Raw genomic sequence first — 13,736 nt, 5'->3', positions numbered from 1 at the left:
CTATAATGTTTTCTGCCAGAGAGGCACCTACACCCTCCCAGGCTGATTCCCTCTCTGGTGGAAGTGGTCTCCTGATTCAGTCACAGCACTTGATATTCAAAGGTGTTTTTCTCATTTGTGTTATTCTCAGTTAGCCAGAGCATATGTAGACTATGTAAATGTTGTTACTGGATCTTCTGGGATGTGCCCATAACAACTTTGAATTTACTCAGTCTCCCTTGACTGAACATGCTCTCCATATGGATTCAAAGGAAGTTTTAGTGTCCTAACATTCTGCTGTACCATGAGATACCAACATCAGTGTGTGTCTGCACAGTGCATATATCTATTAAAGCTGATTTTCTCCAAGGTCCAATAAAAACAACACAATGAGACAGACTCATCTTATACTTCCTAATCTATTATTAATTACAGAGATTTTAATCATATGCCTCAGTATACATATTTATATTTACTATACATATTTACTATAATTGCTATACGTATTTATCATCAGACTACACAATATTAGTGCTATATGTGGGTTGTTTGAGTAAAATAAGCATTTCCTGCAATCATTTTGCAGAGCAAGACTGATTTGACACTTTCCATTCAGTTATCTCACATGTACAAGAAGAAAATTCAGTGGTCACTATTAACAGCTTTACCTACCAACATATATCTTACCTGGGATGTGAAAATATGGATGGATATTAAATCTGGTCCTTAATGTCTAATCAATGAACAATGACAATTTCAGTGGTTATTAGAATGCTGTGTGTCCTGTTTTACACCATAGATAGCCCATCACTGCACAGGTCTCATCCATGGATGACAGTTCAAGTAGTTTGAACTTATCTTGCCAAATAAATGTAGTATTTCTGTAACACTGACTTTGTTATATTTTTATGTATCTGCAGTAAAAAAAATAATCTGTAGCCACAGTAACTTTTTTCCTGTTTATTGGTGTTATACATCCAGAATTATCATGTAGAGTACCTATCCAGATGACAAAAACCAGTATAAAGGGTGTGTAGAACCCAGCTTGTTTTGAAAAATGGGATTTAGAATGCAGAATTATTTATGCAAGTTTCCAGTTCTAATAATTTATTACCATGATCTGATTCACAAGGCGGTGTTGGGTCATAGGTTGGACTCAATGATCTGAAAGGTCTTTTCCAAGCTAGTTAATTCTGTGATTCTGGGATACTTGTGCAGTGTAGAGTTAATGCTTTTCACTGCAAGCTCACAGTGAATTAAGTTTACAGAGGTGGGTTTGATGACCTGATCAAATGAAACTTTTAGAAGTAGAGGAACAATTAGAATTGTTTTCCCTCAGAACTGAACTTGAGGATTTTTCTCTCTATTCTGAATGAAGTGTTAAACAGTATTTGCAATACCTATTAATGTGTCTTTAAGGTCAATGTAGAAGGAAAACTTTAAATTATCAGTGGCTTTAATTTTAACTGAAATACCTTCCTGTGATCCTGTCATGGCTATTTTCTTACAATACTACCATGAATCATAATCATTCTATTAATTCATGAACAATATAGAAAAGATATTTTAAAATTATAGTGTGACTTGTATTTCACTGTATAAAAGATTTTTTTCTTCATGCTGTCCATGGTAAACATCACTTGTATAACATGTACCATGCAAAGTGTGTAGAGGAAAGTACACAATACCTTGGGACAGGGAAGGAAACAGCACTTCATAAATCTGGAGTACTCACTTTCTAGCTCTCTGTTTCATAGATTCCTTTATTTTTTCAAGTAATTACAATAAGCAGATTTTTATCATGCTTAAAATATTTTCTAGCAAAACTAAGTAAACTAGATATAGAAAATATAGTCAGCAAAAAATCATTGAAATCTTTGCAACAGTACCCTAGAGACAGCCCATTGCTCATGGTGATCCATGTTACCAGTTTGTTGAAATTTTATTTTTTGTAGGTTATTTTGCTGCCTGTGCCTGTTATCATGCTTACTGCTCATCTGTTTAGATAAGGCTGGTCTCCTTTTATTAGCAACATAGTCTAGTTTGATTCTCTATAGATTAAAGCAGATCATTAAGTATAAATCTCTGAGTATTCAGTCTCATCATAGGCTATTTTCAAGCATCATTTGCAGGAAGATAAAACATGACAGTGATTTATGCTGTATTTTGAGACTATAAATCTCACAGTGCACTTTCATGAGTCTTTGCAGAACAAAGAATTTCTTTATTAATGCTTTCATAGTAATCAACAAAGCATAAAAGCACCATTCTTTTGTTTAATGTTGTGTTCTTTAGAGTCTTAGAGTTGGATTATGCAGACTGTTGGGCTCAAACTTGCAACACTACACCATCAGTGTGTAGACTTTTTAAACCATATAAATCACAATTCAGTTCTGTGCATATTTTATGTTTGAGAGACTGGGGAGAGTTTTGTGATTGGAATCTGGTCTCTAGGCATGATGATAACACAAAGCACTGTGTATGCCTAGAAACAGGATGTGGCCATTAAGAAAGTGGATAAAAGGCCAGTGAGAAAATAGGGTGTCCCAGCTGATAGTAAAGAGGGAAACTTTCAGAGTATTTTATAACTACTTCTGTGGGAAAAAAAAACCTATGGGAACTTAGGACAAACCAACTTTATACTACAAATATTATAATTTGTGAATGAGGAATTATTTGCTAACAGGAAAAATGATTAGTTTTTTTTTAATTTCAAAATGAATGAAATTATGTTAAAGTGCTACCTCCGAGTACCTGTTTCTGTGTTGACAATGATATTGTGTCATATGAACCTTGAAAACTGAGGGGAATTATCTTGCCTGGTGTTGCAGATTCTTTATCTACAGAAGTATTTGCTACTTAAATGCCTCTTTCCCTACATAATAAAATTTTCTGAATTTATAAGTGCAAAACAGATTTGTCTGAAACATTCTATTTTTTACTCCAATGGTTCTAGTTCATTCTTAATTACACATTAAGCATAACTGTAGTTAAAGGTCAGATATTAAACACATTAAAAAAGATCAACCATTCTATTACACAGAACAAAAGCCACATTTTGTCAGGAAGAAATTACTGGCAGAAATATTTTTTAAGCTACTGTACTGCTTAACCAGTAATGCTTTCTTAGGAAGGGTTTTTCCTGTGAATTGCACATCTGTATCTGAAGTTCCACTGGATATGTTTTAAATGCGGTATTAATTGATTTATCTTTTGCATTTTACTTTCAGGTCCGTATTTTTACCTATCTGATTGGAAGAGAAGCTGCATTTGCTGATAACCTGAAGTGGATGGCCTGTGCCAACAAAGGTTGGTCAACCTCCTTCTGTGAAATCCTTGTTTGCAGAACCCCTGAGCTGAGCCCTCCTGTACATCTGACCCTTCTACAGATATGGTGTCCCTGGCAACTAATCACAGAGGATGGCTTGTTTTCTTTTACCCAGAAAATGAAAATACTTAATTGTCTTGTAACATACAATTTAAAGAGCAAAACCCCCCAATCTGAAATTTTCTTCCTTAAAATAGGTATGAAGCTTTTGAACTATGTGGTCTTAAATTTTTGTTCAGAGAACAAACTAATTTCAAAGCATTTGTTCTCTTCTATCTGTTATTACTCAGAGTGAGTTTGGTTTCTAAGAACCTTGGGTACAATCCTGCTGAGTTAGGCATGGTATGTAAAACACCAGACATCATGTCCCTTGAGAAACTGACAGTGTAATTGAAAAAAACTGGTTTGTATCCTTTAAGGAAAAGAGCATTAAAAAATGCAAAATGCTGAGATGCCGCAGTAAAAGGATTGACTAGTATAAGTAGGAATGATTCAGGAAAAAAACAGCCCCAAACCCCAATTAATCTTCAGGTTTTCCTTTTTCTTTCCTCTTGGGAAAAGAAGTTCTTTTTTTCCATTGTGCCACATTACATTATGATGAATTGCATCAGGTGCTATCCATTTAGTCATTATTTCTTTAACTACTGTTATGTCCAGCTGATGGAAATTACTCAGTTTGAAGTCTTGTCTTAATCAGCTAATATTACACCATAATTTAGTTTAAATAATAGTATAAGAATCCTTTGAAGCATCTTTTTTGAAGACAATTTAATCAACAAAATCTTTTAACTTTTTAGCCCAGCTCTGCAAATTCATAAAGATCTAAGTACAGCAACTCAGAAATTAGGACCAGGCAATGGAGGCAGCCTTAGGAGATCATCTGGTCCACGTCTTCCTTATTCCCACAGGGGAAAAGTGGTCACCTTTGTCATTCTTCAGGACCACTTTGTTCTTTTCAGAGCCATGTTGCTTTGAGTCAGAGTCTTACTCATATGAATCAACTAAACAGCTTAATGACTGTTACGCCTATAAATTTATTTCCCTCTCAGTTTAATAGTTACAATACCTGCTCTCTGATAGCTTATAATGTAAAAAATCTTCTACCTCTAATCATTAATTAAATTTTTTTTTTTTCTGGCTTTGAAAATCACAATTGGAAACAGCATGTCGTGGTCGGACAGTTCAGGTTTAGATTTTTCCTTGCAGTTTTCACTTACAGCTTGTCCATTTTATTTCAGTGAAATGAGGGATTACAGCACAACAGATGAGGACTGTATTAAAGCTGGTCTAAAGACTGGCTGAATAGCAGGACTGCAGTTTACTCCTTGTGTGGGTGGGCCAAAATTTGTTGTTGTCACTGAGGGTGAATGACCCTAAAATCAATTTTCTTTGCAGTGATTTTCCCCTTGGAAGCACAGCATAGATGAAGGCTGTTTGCAGGGTTTCCAGCTGACTGGACTGTGCTCAGCAGCCCTTTCCCTCAAAATGGGTCACAGGGGAAATTCACACCACCTTGCAAAACTTCTTCAGCTTCTACATTCTGATTGTGAAACCTTGAAAAACCCCAAGCATGTTTTTCTGTTACATTTTTCTGTTTAAGTAGGGCGTATCTAGAGGGAGCTTGCTTAATGAAGCAAAACACCAAACCATTTTAAATACATTAAAACATTCAAGATCCCCAAAATCCCTCCAGAGCGGTTTGTGGAATTTGCAGTGATTTACCCTTCTGTATCATAAGCAAGTGCATATTAAGGAAAACAGGATTTACTAAGGCTCTGAAGTGAACAAAGGTGGAAATTTCCTAGTGCTGAGTGTGCATGTGCCAGATGTTAGCAGTAACATCTAGAACTTAGAAATGGCAGGCACTGCCTTTCCCTCAGCATCACTTCCAGCAGAAAGCTGTAGAGATAAAGCTGAGACTTAATGCATTACTTGCTTACCAAACAGCTGGGATTGATTTTTTTTTTTCAGTAAAATTCACTATTGCAGTAGCAATTTGACAGCCTCTGTTTTACTTATTTGGTTTTTTAAACATTTTGTCCCGGGTCATCACTGTCCTTGGCATATTATAAAGTGGACAAAGGGTTGGATTCATCTGTGCCAAGGAGCAGAGGCTGAGAGAGCAACAGAGAGAAAAATGCTTCACGTGTCTGATGGTGGCTCCAGCTCAGGCAGAGGACAGATGAGCCCTGAGGCAGGTTGTGCCCCAGCTGGAGCAGTTTATAGAGCATTGTGGCAGCAGAGGAGAGCTCTGTGCAGGAAGCCCCCCTGACATCCATTCCCATTATCAGCATGACCCCAGCCCCTCGTGCACAGGCAGCCAGTCACTGAGCTTGTTCACCTGCTCCAGGGCTCCTGGGGGGAAAGGGGGAGCATCCATGGGACTTTTACAGCTGCATGAAACAATGAATTCACTCCTTAGTCCTCACCCAGAGGATTTTAAAATTCTGCTATTGTATTAGTTGTAAGAGCATTGCATCTCTTTTGCACAGTGCCCGGGAAACAAACTGCACTCCATGAAAAAATCAGCTGGAGGCATTTTGAAAAGTTATCAGTCTAATGGTGGACATTTTAGAGAAAAACAAGCCAAACATGCAGGGACTGTGTAATGGGGAAAGGCAGCCCACATGCAGAGCATAAGTGTCTGTCTTTTACCACATTATTATACATCTCTCATGCTTGTCATTACCAAATCTTACCCATTTCCTTCACGAGTTTTTTCCTGCTGAGGAGGAAAAAAAGGTAGTGCTGACTGTGAGGGGGCTCTGAGGTGGCATAATTCACACACCAGGGAACTGTGGAGCAGGTGTTGGAATGCAAAAACTGGAGCATGGGCTTGCTGCTCTTGCTGACATGGCCTCAGCAGCTGTGCACAAGGAGCTCAGAGCAACTCTTTATCTTGACTATGTATTGACATTTCCACCAAGTTAAAAGGACCAAATATATAAAATTCCTTAAACAGAATATTGAATATTTTAACAGTATGAATAGCATATATAAGTAAGATTGCCATACTAGGAATATTTGAGATCAATCAAATTAGTTTGAAAAACCACAAACAATGCATCCCTTCTCCTTTTTATTATCAAGTTGAAGATATCTATTAGGATGCTGCCACAACTTGTTTTATTTTATAAATCCTCTACTAAAAAGTCTGCTTTTTCACTGTGCCTTAATTCACAGACAGATAAAATTAATTCAGAAACATCCATTTTGTAGCATTTGAATTATGGGCTGGTGTATTGATGCAGAAAGTTCTAGATTCAGACAGACCATCTTAACTGTCTTGCCAAAATTGCCCCATCTAGAAAAACACAGCTCAGAAGTTCTTTGCAGCTGCCATGTTTTCTGCTGAGCTTAATAAAGCTTAATATTGCAGCTCCACAGAAGCTGTGATCTTGTCAAATGATTAAAATTGTAGTGAGGCCTCTTTCATGTTGGTCTTTTCTCATTAACAGAAAGTAAATGAAGGCAAGCGATGCATTTAAATAAGGCCTGATGAAATTTTAGCCTTGCAATTTGTCAGTCCTTCATCACTATTGCATGATGTGGGCTCCAGATGCCAAGGTTGTGATGTGTAAGGATACTTGACATCTACTCACTGAAAAGGGAGTGGTGACAGCTCAGATAGCTGAGGCCTCTGCTGTTCTCAGTGCTGTCAGGTTGGAAGAGATGTTTTAAAGCATTCACAAGGCCGGGATCACCTAAGCACACCATTTTAGTTGTAGCCTACATTTTCTGTGACCTGCCGTATTTGTAAATTGCATATTGCTTTTTTAATTTCAGTCGCACTGTGTAGGGATGAATGCTTCAGAGCACGTGCAATGACCATTCTGTTACTGTAGTTCTGCTCCAAAATTTGTCTTGAAACAGGAAGAAGTGGGTGAGATATGGTTGGGCAAAGATAATACTGCTTCTAAATTTTAAAGCAGACAGCAATAAAAGAAAATGCCCAAACTATTAAACAAAAAATGTGGTCTTGAAATAAAAGTTTAGTACAGACAGTGCAGTGGTTCATAGCAGTGTTGGAAACCCTGGCCTTGAGGGCTGGCCAAAGGTTTCCCAGGCATCTGTTTTCACCAATTATTACTGTTTGAGGCTGCTTCTGATGAAACATTCCTCTTTTGTATCTTCTCTTTGGAAAGAGGCAAAAAACCATGACAGACATAAACCACATCATGCTTCTTCTTGAAAACCTCTTTTATTTGTTCTCTCTGGTTTGTCACCTGGAACTGTGTGTTTTGACAGGGTTTTTTACTCAGATCTCTACCCTGGCTGACGTGCAGGAGAACGTTATGGAATATCTCCATGTCCTCAGCCGCCCTAAGGTCATCGACCAGGAGCACGATGTGGTGTGGACTGAAGCATACATTGACAGCACTGTAAGTCTGCATGAAAAACCAAAAATATCGTGCTAGAAACAATCATTATCAATCTGCTTTCTGTTGCTGCAATGTGCAGTGTAAGAATTGGGACTTGATATCTTTATGCTACAAGCAAATAATTCAATATTACTGAGCTTTAGCAGATCTTTATACATTGTAATTACACAGAAAATACTGAAAAAATTATAAATTACAGAATAATTTTAAAGTTTATGGCTTCTAAACCTACATTTCTTTTATTAATCAAAAATGGGCATTGAACAGATATTGATTATGTTGAGTAAACGTTTTTTCTATATGTTTTAGAACATGTCAATGAGTATGTGGGTATAAAGACACAGCCTGATGAGAATCAATAGTTTTAGTGTAGAAAGGCAAGTCAACATCCAGCTGTGATATCTTGGGGAAGAATATTGGGAAGATTCTGCCTTTTGAAGTATATTGAATGGGTAATATATTAAAATAATTCTAATAATGATCCAATTTCAACTTGACACCCCTGTGAAATATTAGAGTTAAGACACAACTTTTATTACGCAGTGACTGAGCTCTTGTGGTACTTCTGTAGCATGTGTGGTAATTCATCAGATTTGCAGGTAATTGTTGTTAATTTTTGTGGATTGGTCTGAAATAAGTTTTATCTATTTTCTTTTTCTTAGTATATTTCCTTTGTTCCAATTAAAATATTTTGGTTAGTGTATTATCCATAGAACGAAAGTCTGTACAAATGTCTGTCATTTAGTACAGGAGATGACAAATATTCAATATAATGGATAGAAGATCACAAATTACTCATGACACAGATGTTTATTTCTTCCTATATTAATTTTTTACTTGGTGGGTAAGGTGGGAGAATCTCACCAGCTTCACTCTGATATTTGGTGGGTTTTGTTTGAGTCTGTGCTGCTTCTAGATGGTTCGGTCTTAAATCTATATAAAAACCACCCTGGGAAGAGAGCTTTTATTTCATTTTCACAATTGTTTAGGCCTTTTCTAGTCTTCATTTGTGGCCATGGGTAATGTAAAATAAATACTTAAACTCCAGTTATAAAGGAGAAACAAAAAATTAATTCCTTTAGAGGGGGATTAGCTTATCTCTGTTTCCTTTTTTTAAAAAATGCATTAATCCAGTCTTCCCTTTGCTCTCTTTCTTTTACTGAACCATAAGATGAGATGAACAGAAAATATGTTTTATTACTGTGCCTTCAGGGCATCCCACGAGCTGGGGAGATGACCAGGAGAATCTTGTTCTCATTGACTTTATTTTTTTTAAACACTTGAAGTGATCAGTGTGTGAATGTTGAAGGAAGGTTGTGTGTTTGCTAGAGAGGGTAGCAGGGAGGAACTCAGGTAAGTGGTGTCCTGGTGAAACTCTCTTTTTTTTGCCTATGAATCATTCATTAAAACTATTGTAAACAAAATCTTCCTCCTTTCTCCGTACCAAGTCATCCCCTCTACCCACCAACAAAGTGCAAATTGCTGTCTCAGAATTAATTTGACACTTTACTCTTGCTTTTGCCTGTTAATCTGTATTTCCTTGATCTTTGCAGGGAGAAAAATACTCATAAAAATTAGTCTGCCTTTCAGGGATTCTCCTGTAGGTTATGGAAAAGCTAAGGGAAATTAGCAATTTAATGTTGTGTGAAATGCTAAGTGAATACAGCAGAGCTGAGTAAAAGCCAGTGGATTTAAGAACACTAGAGGGAGTGTGGAGAGGGAATCTTGCGAAAACCACAAAATCAAAGACAATGGAGCTGTTACAGTCTTGAATAATAGAACTGCTTAACTCCAAACAAAGTGTCTTTTGATGCACTGAAAACACTTCCAGGTTCTTCTCTTTATCTCCTCTTGTTTTCTTACTCTCTTGACTAAACTAATCAATGTCACTGTGAGCACACTCACACATACACACATATAAATATAGATGTGTATGTATATACACACATATGCACACCTGCACTCATGTACATACATGCACACATATATTTTAGGTGCACGAAAGCTCCATTCAGGCCCCTAATGGGTTCTATAAGAAAAGATTGAAAAAGTAAATGCCATTATCTGCTTCCTTGCAAACTACCCTTTTCCTCCCTCCTCCATCATTCTTCTCCCCAAAAAACCTCTAAAAACCAAAAAACTAAAACCACAAAAAAAAATAAACAAAAACCCAAACCAAACAGGCAAAGCAACAGGATAAATTAGGGTATATCATACAAAATATGCAATACAAAACTTGAAAATAGAAATGAAGAGAACCTTTTACCAAACCAGGATTGCTTCTGCCTCAGCTGAATGCTGAGTGCTATTTTCAGAGACAGATTCCCTGGCCATCTCTAGTGCTTTGACACTGGAAGTGCTGTTAAAATAATCTTCTCCATCCCATAACTTGTTGATTTTCACAGACAGTTTGTGTAGCTGCTGCTTGGACCTTTCTCAGTTGAAAATATTAATGTATTTCCAGGCAGCTTAAATGTTCTTCTCACCCAGCAGTGTGTGAACAGCCAGGGTTGGATTCCCAGGGCTACATTTCCATGGTTGCACTCAGTGTCCCTGTGCCCTAACAGCATGGAATATCCTTCCTCCAAACAGCAGAGCTAACTGGCCAGCTGTGCTGTTTCTGAGCAAGCAACATTAGGCTGTAACATTCGAGGATCCAGACAGAAAGGAGCTGGACAGTAATAATCTTAGAATAGAAAATACTTCCCCTGTCACCCCAGACTGTTCTCATCCAGTATTTGTGCAGGACAAAGGCATCTGTGAAAGTCAGAAGTTAGTTCATTTAAGTGTTTGATACCATTTAGGAATATTCCCAGATGAGTTTTGCTACTAAAACAAAGCATCTAATTCCTGTGTCTGTTCACCTTTCCTGTAAGGGGATGTCTGCAAAATGTTCATACAGCTGCCTCTTCAACGTGGATTTGAGGAGCTTCACATACTATTAGAAAAAATACAACCTTCATAGAAGTGGAAATCTCTGGCAAGGTGTGATATGCAGAAAGCATGGCATGGAACAACCTTTGGCACTGTCAGGATTGCTGCTGGATGTAAAGCAACTGAGACAAGGCCTCTCTGGTGACTCCATGCTTCCCTTTTTTCTGTCCCTGGACTTTTTTCTCTCCCCAGTGTTTCCTGTCTTTCTGAAGAGGTAACCAGAGAGCTTCTACAGTCATTTTTAGTTAGCCTTCATCAGAAAATTAGTTGTGTTTATTTCCTTTAAACCCAGAATCTCATGTTGGAAATATGATAATCACTGTGTAAAGCCTCATTTCTTTCAAAACCAGGACTTTTGACATAGAAGTGATACAATTTTAACAAGTGTCACTGGCTCTTGGAGAAACAACAGATTTCTGAAAAAAATTAAATTTAGGTCTGTGGGGAGCTGAACTGATTGTACTTGGTTGGTGGTACTTGGTGGTGGTACTCACCTGGGAAACAGCCTTCAGGGAATTATCTTGGGCTAATTCTAAAGTCAGCTTCAGAATAGTTGGGAATGCTAGTCCTGTAATACCCAGTAGGTGAAGTGCTGCCAATGCCTTCAGGCTAAAATGTAGGAATTGAATTATGTGATAGGGACCAGCCAGCCTCTTGTCTTCTGATTCAGAGTCCTCTGATTCCAAATTCCACACCTTTCCTTAGAATTGTTCTCTCTTCCCTTTGTACTTCTCTACTCAGCAGTTTGACACACAGCACAAGTGGGTGAGCTTTGTTGGATCTATGGAATTCTGTAAGAAAAATCTCTTTGGGCTGTCAAGAGTGAGGGGTCAGGTGGAAGAGTCCTAATTGTGGAGTTTACTAAGAGAAGAAATTGTCTTGCTGCCTGCTCCTGTTCAGCTGTCGAGCCCAGAGAAGCTGTACAGGTTGTTCCAAAGGTTGCAGAGGGGATACCTGTGCCCTAGACAGTGAGGTCTGGACATCACTCCTACAGAAGAGTCTCAACACAACTTTTCTGCTCAAAAATGGGTCACAGCTGGATCTGATATCAGTCCTTCAGCATTGCTAAGGGCCACAAGCATGTAGTGGTTCAGAAAATAAAATAACCTAATGAATGCTTAAAAAAAAGGAGATTTTTGAGTGATAGCTTTCAAATGTAAGCAGAAAGGAATTCTAAAGCTATCAGAGTATTTCAGGGAGGCAACAGTTTTAAAGTAGTCAATGACTTTTAAGCGTGCATCTGTAGAGAGTCAATAAAAGTGAATATTTTGGAAGGAAAAGGAATATGGGGTGGGCATCAAAACATTCAAGTGCAGCAATACATAGAGGTCATCAACAAAGGACCTACTTGGACCTTTGTTAACTCCTCCTGGTGGAATTTGTTTCTCATAAGTGTACCTGAATATATCCTCTGGATCTAATGGAGCATTGAGTTCATCTTCAGGCTGTTGGTCTCCAGCTGGGAGCAGATTCAGGCAAACATTGCCTTGCTGTCTCAGTTTCCAATCAGAGAAGTTCTTTGCTTAAAAAGAGAAAATTATTGTTTCCCTGAATATTTTGGGATGAATGTCTGATGCTCCAGAATTTAAGAGTTCATTTAAAGTAGCAATGTTCTGAGTCATTGCAGGTCATGGTTCATCATAATATGAATGCTGAGTGCTTTTGCTCTTTGTAATTTCCTTCTGTGTCAGAGTACCATGTGCTGATTCTTCATTTGCATTATCCCTCATTCTATTATGGCTTTTAGTTCAACTGTACAGTTGCTATTGTATATATGTGTATTTGTAAATATAAATATTTCCCCCATTTCTTTATTTTTATGAAAGAGGTAATATTTGACAGTATTTGCTGATCAAGAGACTGATGCTGTCCTAGGAAGGCAACCAAGAACCTTATTTCTCTTTATGGGGCAGTAAATGGAGACAGCTCCACTGAAGTAAAGCCTTTAATAGCCATTTCTAAAATTCTTATGATGGGTGTTACAATTATGTTATTGCATATATGATAAAAAATAATATTAATCTTCATCCTTAAAAAAAATCAAGTACTATGCAGGCATTCTTTTTACTCTGATCCAAGTTCTTTGCAGAAGTGCAGCAGTAATTATGGGAAGCTCATGCCTCCCAACTGTCACATCAGAATCCAGATGTTTTGTGCATGAAAATTTAAATTCTAGGATACAGTTCTGACAGAGGAGAATTATGAGCCAGTTCCAGAGAGGCACTATCTATATATAAGTATGTATGTGTGTATATATATATATATATATATAAGTATATAAGTACATATATATAGACGTTGCAGTGTGATGTCATGGTTTGCCTCAGTTATATGTATATTTATATGTGTGTGTGTGTATATATATATATATATATGGACAGAGTTATACAAGAAGGTCCTCCAGACTGAAAGCTGTTACTCTAGGCATATTTTTCTATCCAGGACTTTCTGGTGAAGTATTAAAATGCTGTTTAGTGCTTCTTCCATTCTCACAGTTTTCTTTGTGCTCAAGGCACAGAAGAGCTTTCATGAAGTAACAAAAACAAAATAGTACCCCATTTTCACTCGCTTCTATTCCCAGGGATATCTTCAAATACTTTTGGTGGCACAAGTTAATTGTGCTATTATAGTAAGTGGGTGTATTTAGTGTTTCTATAACAGTAAATGTTCCCCAGGCCTCAATTTCAAAAAAGTAACTTCTAGATTGCAGTACTGGTAGGCATTAAAATGCATCACTGTGTTCAGAATGTTCAGGCAGATCTAAAGTAAGTAAATATTGGTAATCACTGCAGAACTGAATGTCAGCAAGTGTCATTAGTCAGCAGCTGAGATAAGAAAACTTACAATAATTTTTCTTTTTTTTTTTTAATACGCTAAGAACTAGAAATCTGTGTTTCTTTTTTTCCAATCCCACTTTGGATTTGGTTACATGCTCTAACCTTCCCTTTGTGGCCAGCATCTCTTAATCTCTAAGAATTTACAAGTCTTTATCAGAGAATGTCATCACCTCCAAGTGCTTCTGAGGTTCTCATGGGAATTTCCTTTTCTCACTTTGACATTTGAGCGAATTGGTTTAGGGAAGAAAAATCCCATGCATGGATATCAGGCCTTCC

The 13,736-nt window shown here is 37.4% G+C and overlaps 1 protein-coding gene across 4 annotated transcripts in view; it reads left to right on the top strand.

Annotated features, from left to right (window-relative positions):
• The window catches only part of CACNA2D3 (calcium voltage-gated channel auxiliary subunit alpha2delta 3), a 385,811-nt gene that overhangs the window by 245,075 nt on the left and 127,000 nt on the right, over nucleotides 1-13,736 (top strand). For all 4 annotated transcript variants that reach the window (XR_011681184.1, XM_071439768.1, XM_071439767.1 and 1 more), the window contains 2 exons: nucleotides 3,210-3,288; nucleotides 7,556-7,689. Coding sequence is in view for 3 of the 4 variants with exons in the window: in XM_071439768.1 (XP_071295869.1) it covers nucleotides 3,210-3,288; nucleotides 7,556-7,689 (213 nt within the window). In the remaining variant the exon portion in view is untranslated. The remainder of the gene's footprint in view (nucleotides 1-3,209; nucleotides 3,289-7,555; nucleotides 7,690-13,736) is intronic.

The sequence above is a fragment of the Agelaius tricolor genome, unplaced genomic scaffold, assembly GCF_023055355.1.
Source record: "Agelaius tricolor isolate 1412-34295 unplaced genomic scaffold, bAgeTri1.0.p SCAF_14, whole genome shotgun sequence".
Taxonomy (NCBI): Eukaryota; Metazoa; Chordata; class Aves; order Passeriformes; family Icteridae; genus Agelaius; species Agelaius tricolor.
Note: the sequence above shows the minus strand (reverse complement) of the source record. Positions and strands in the feature narration are given on the sequence as shown.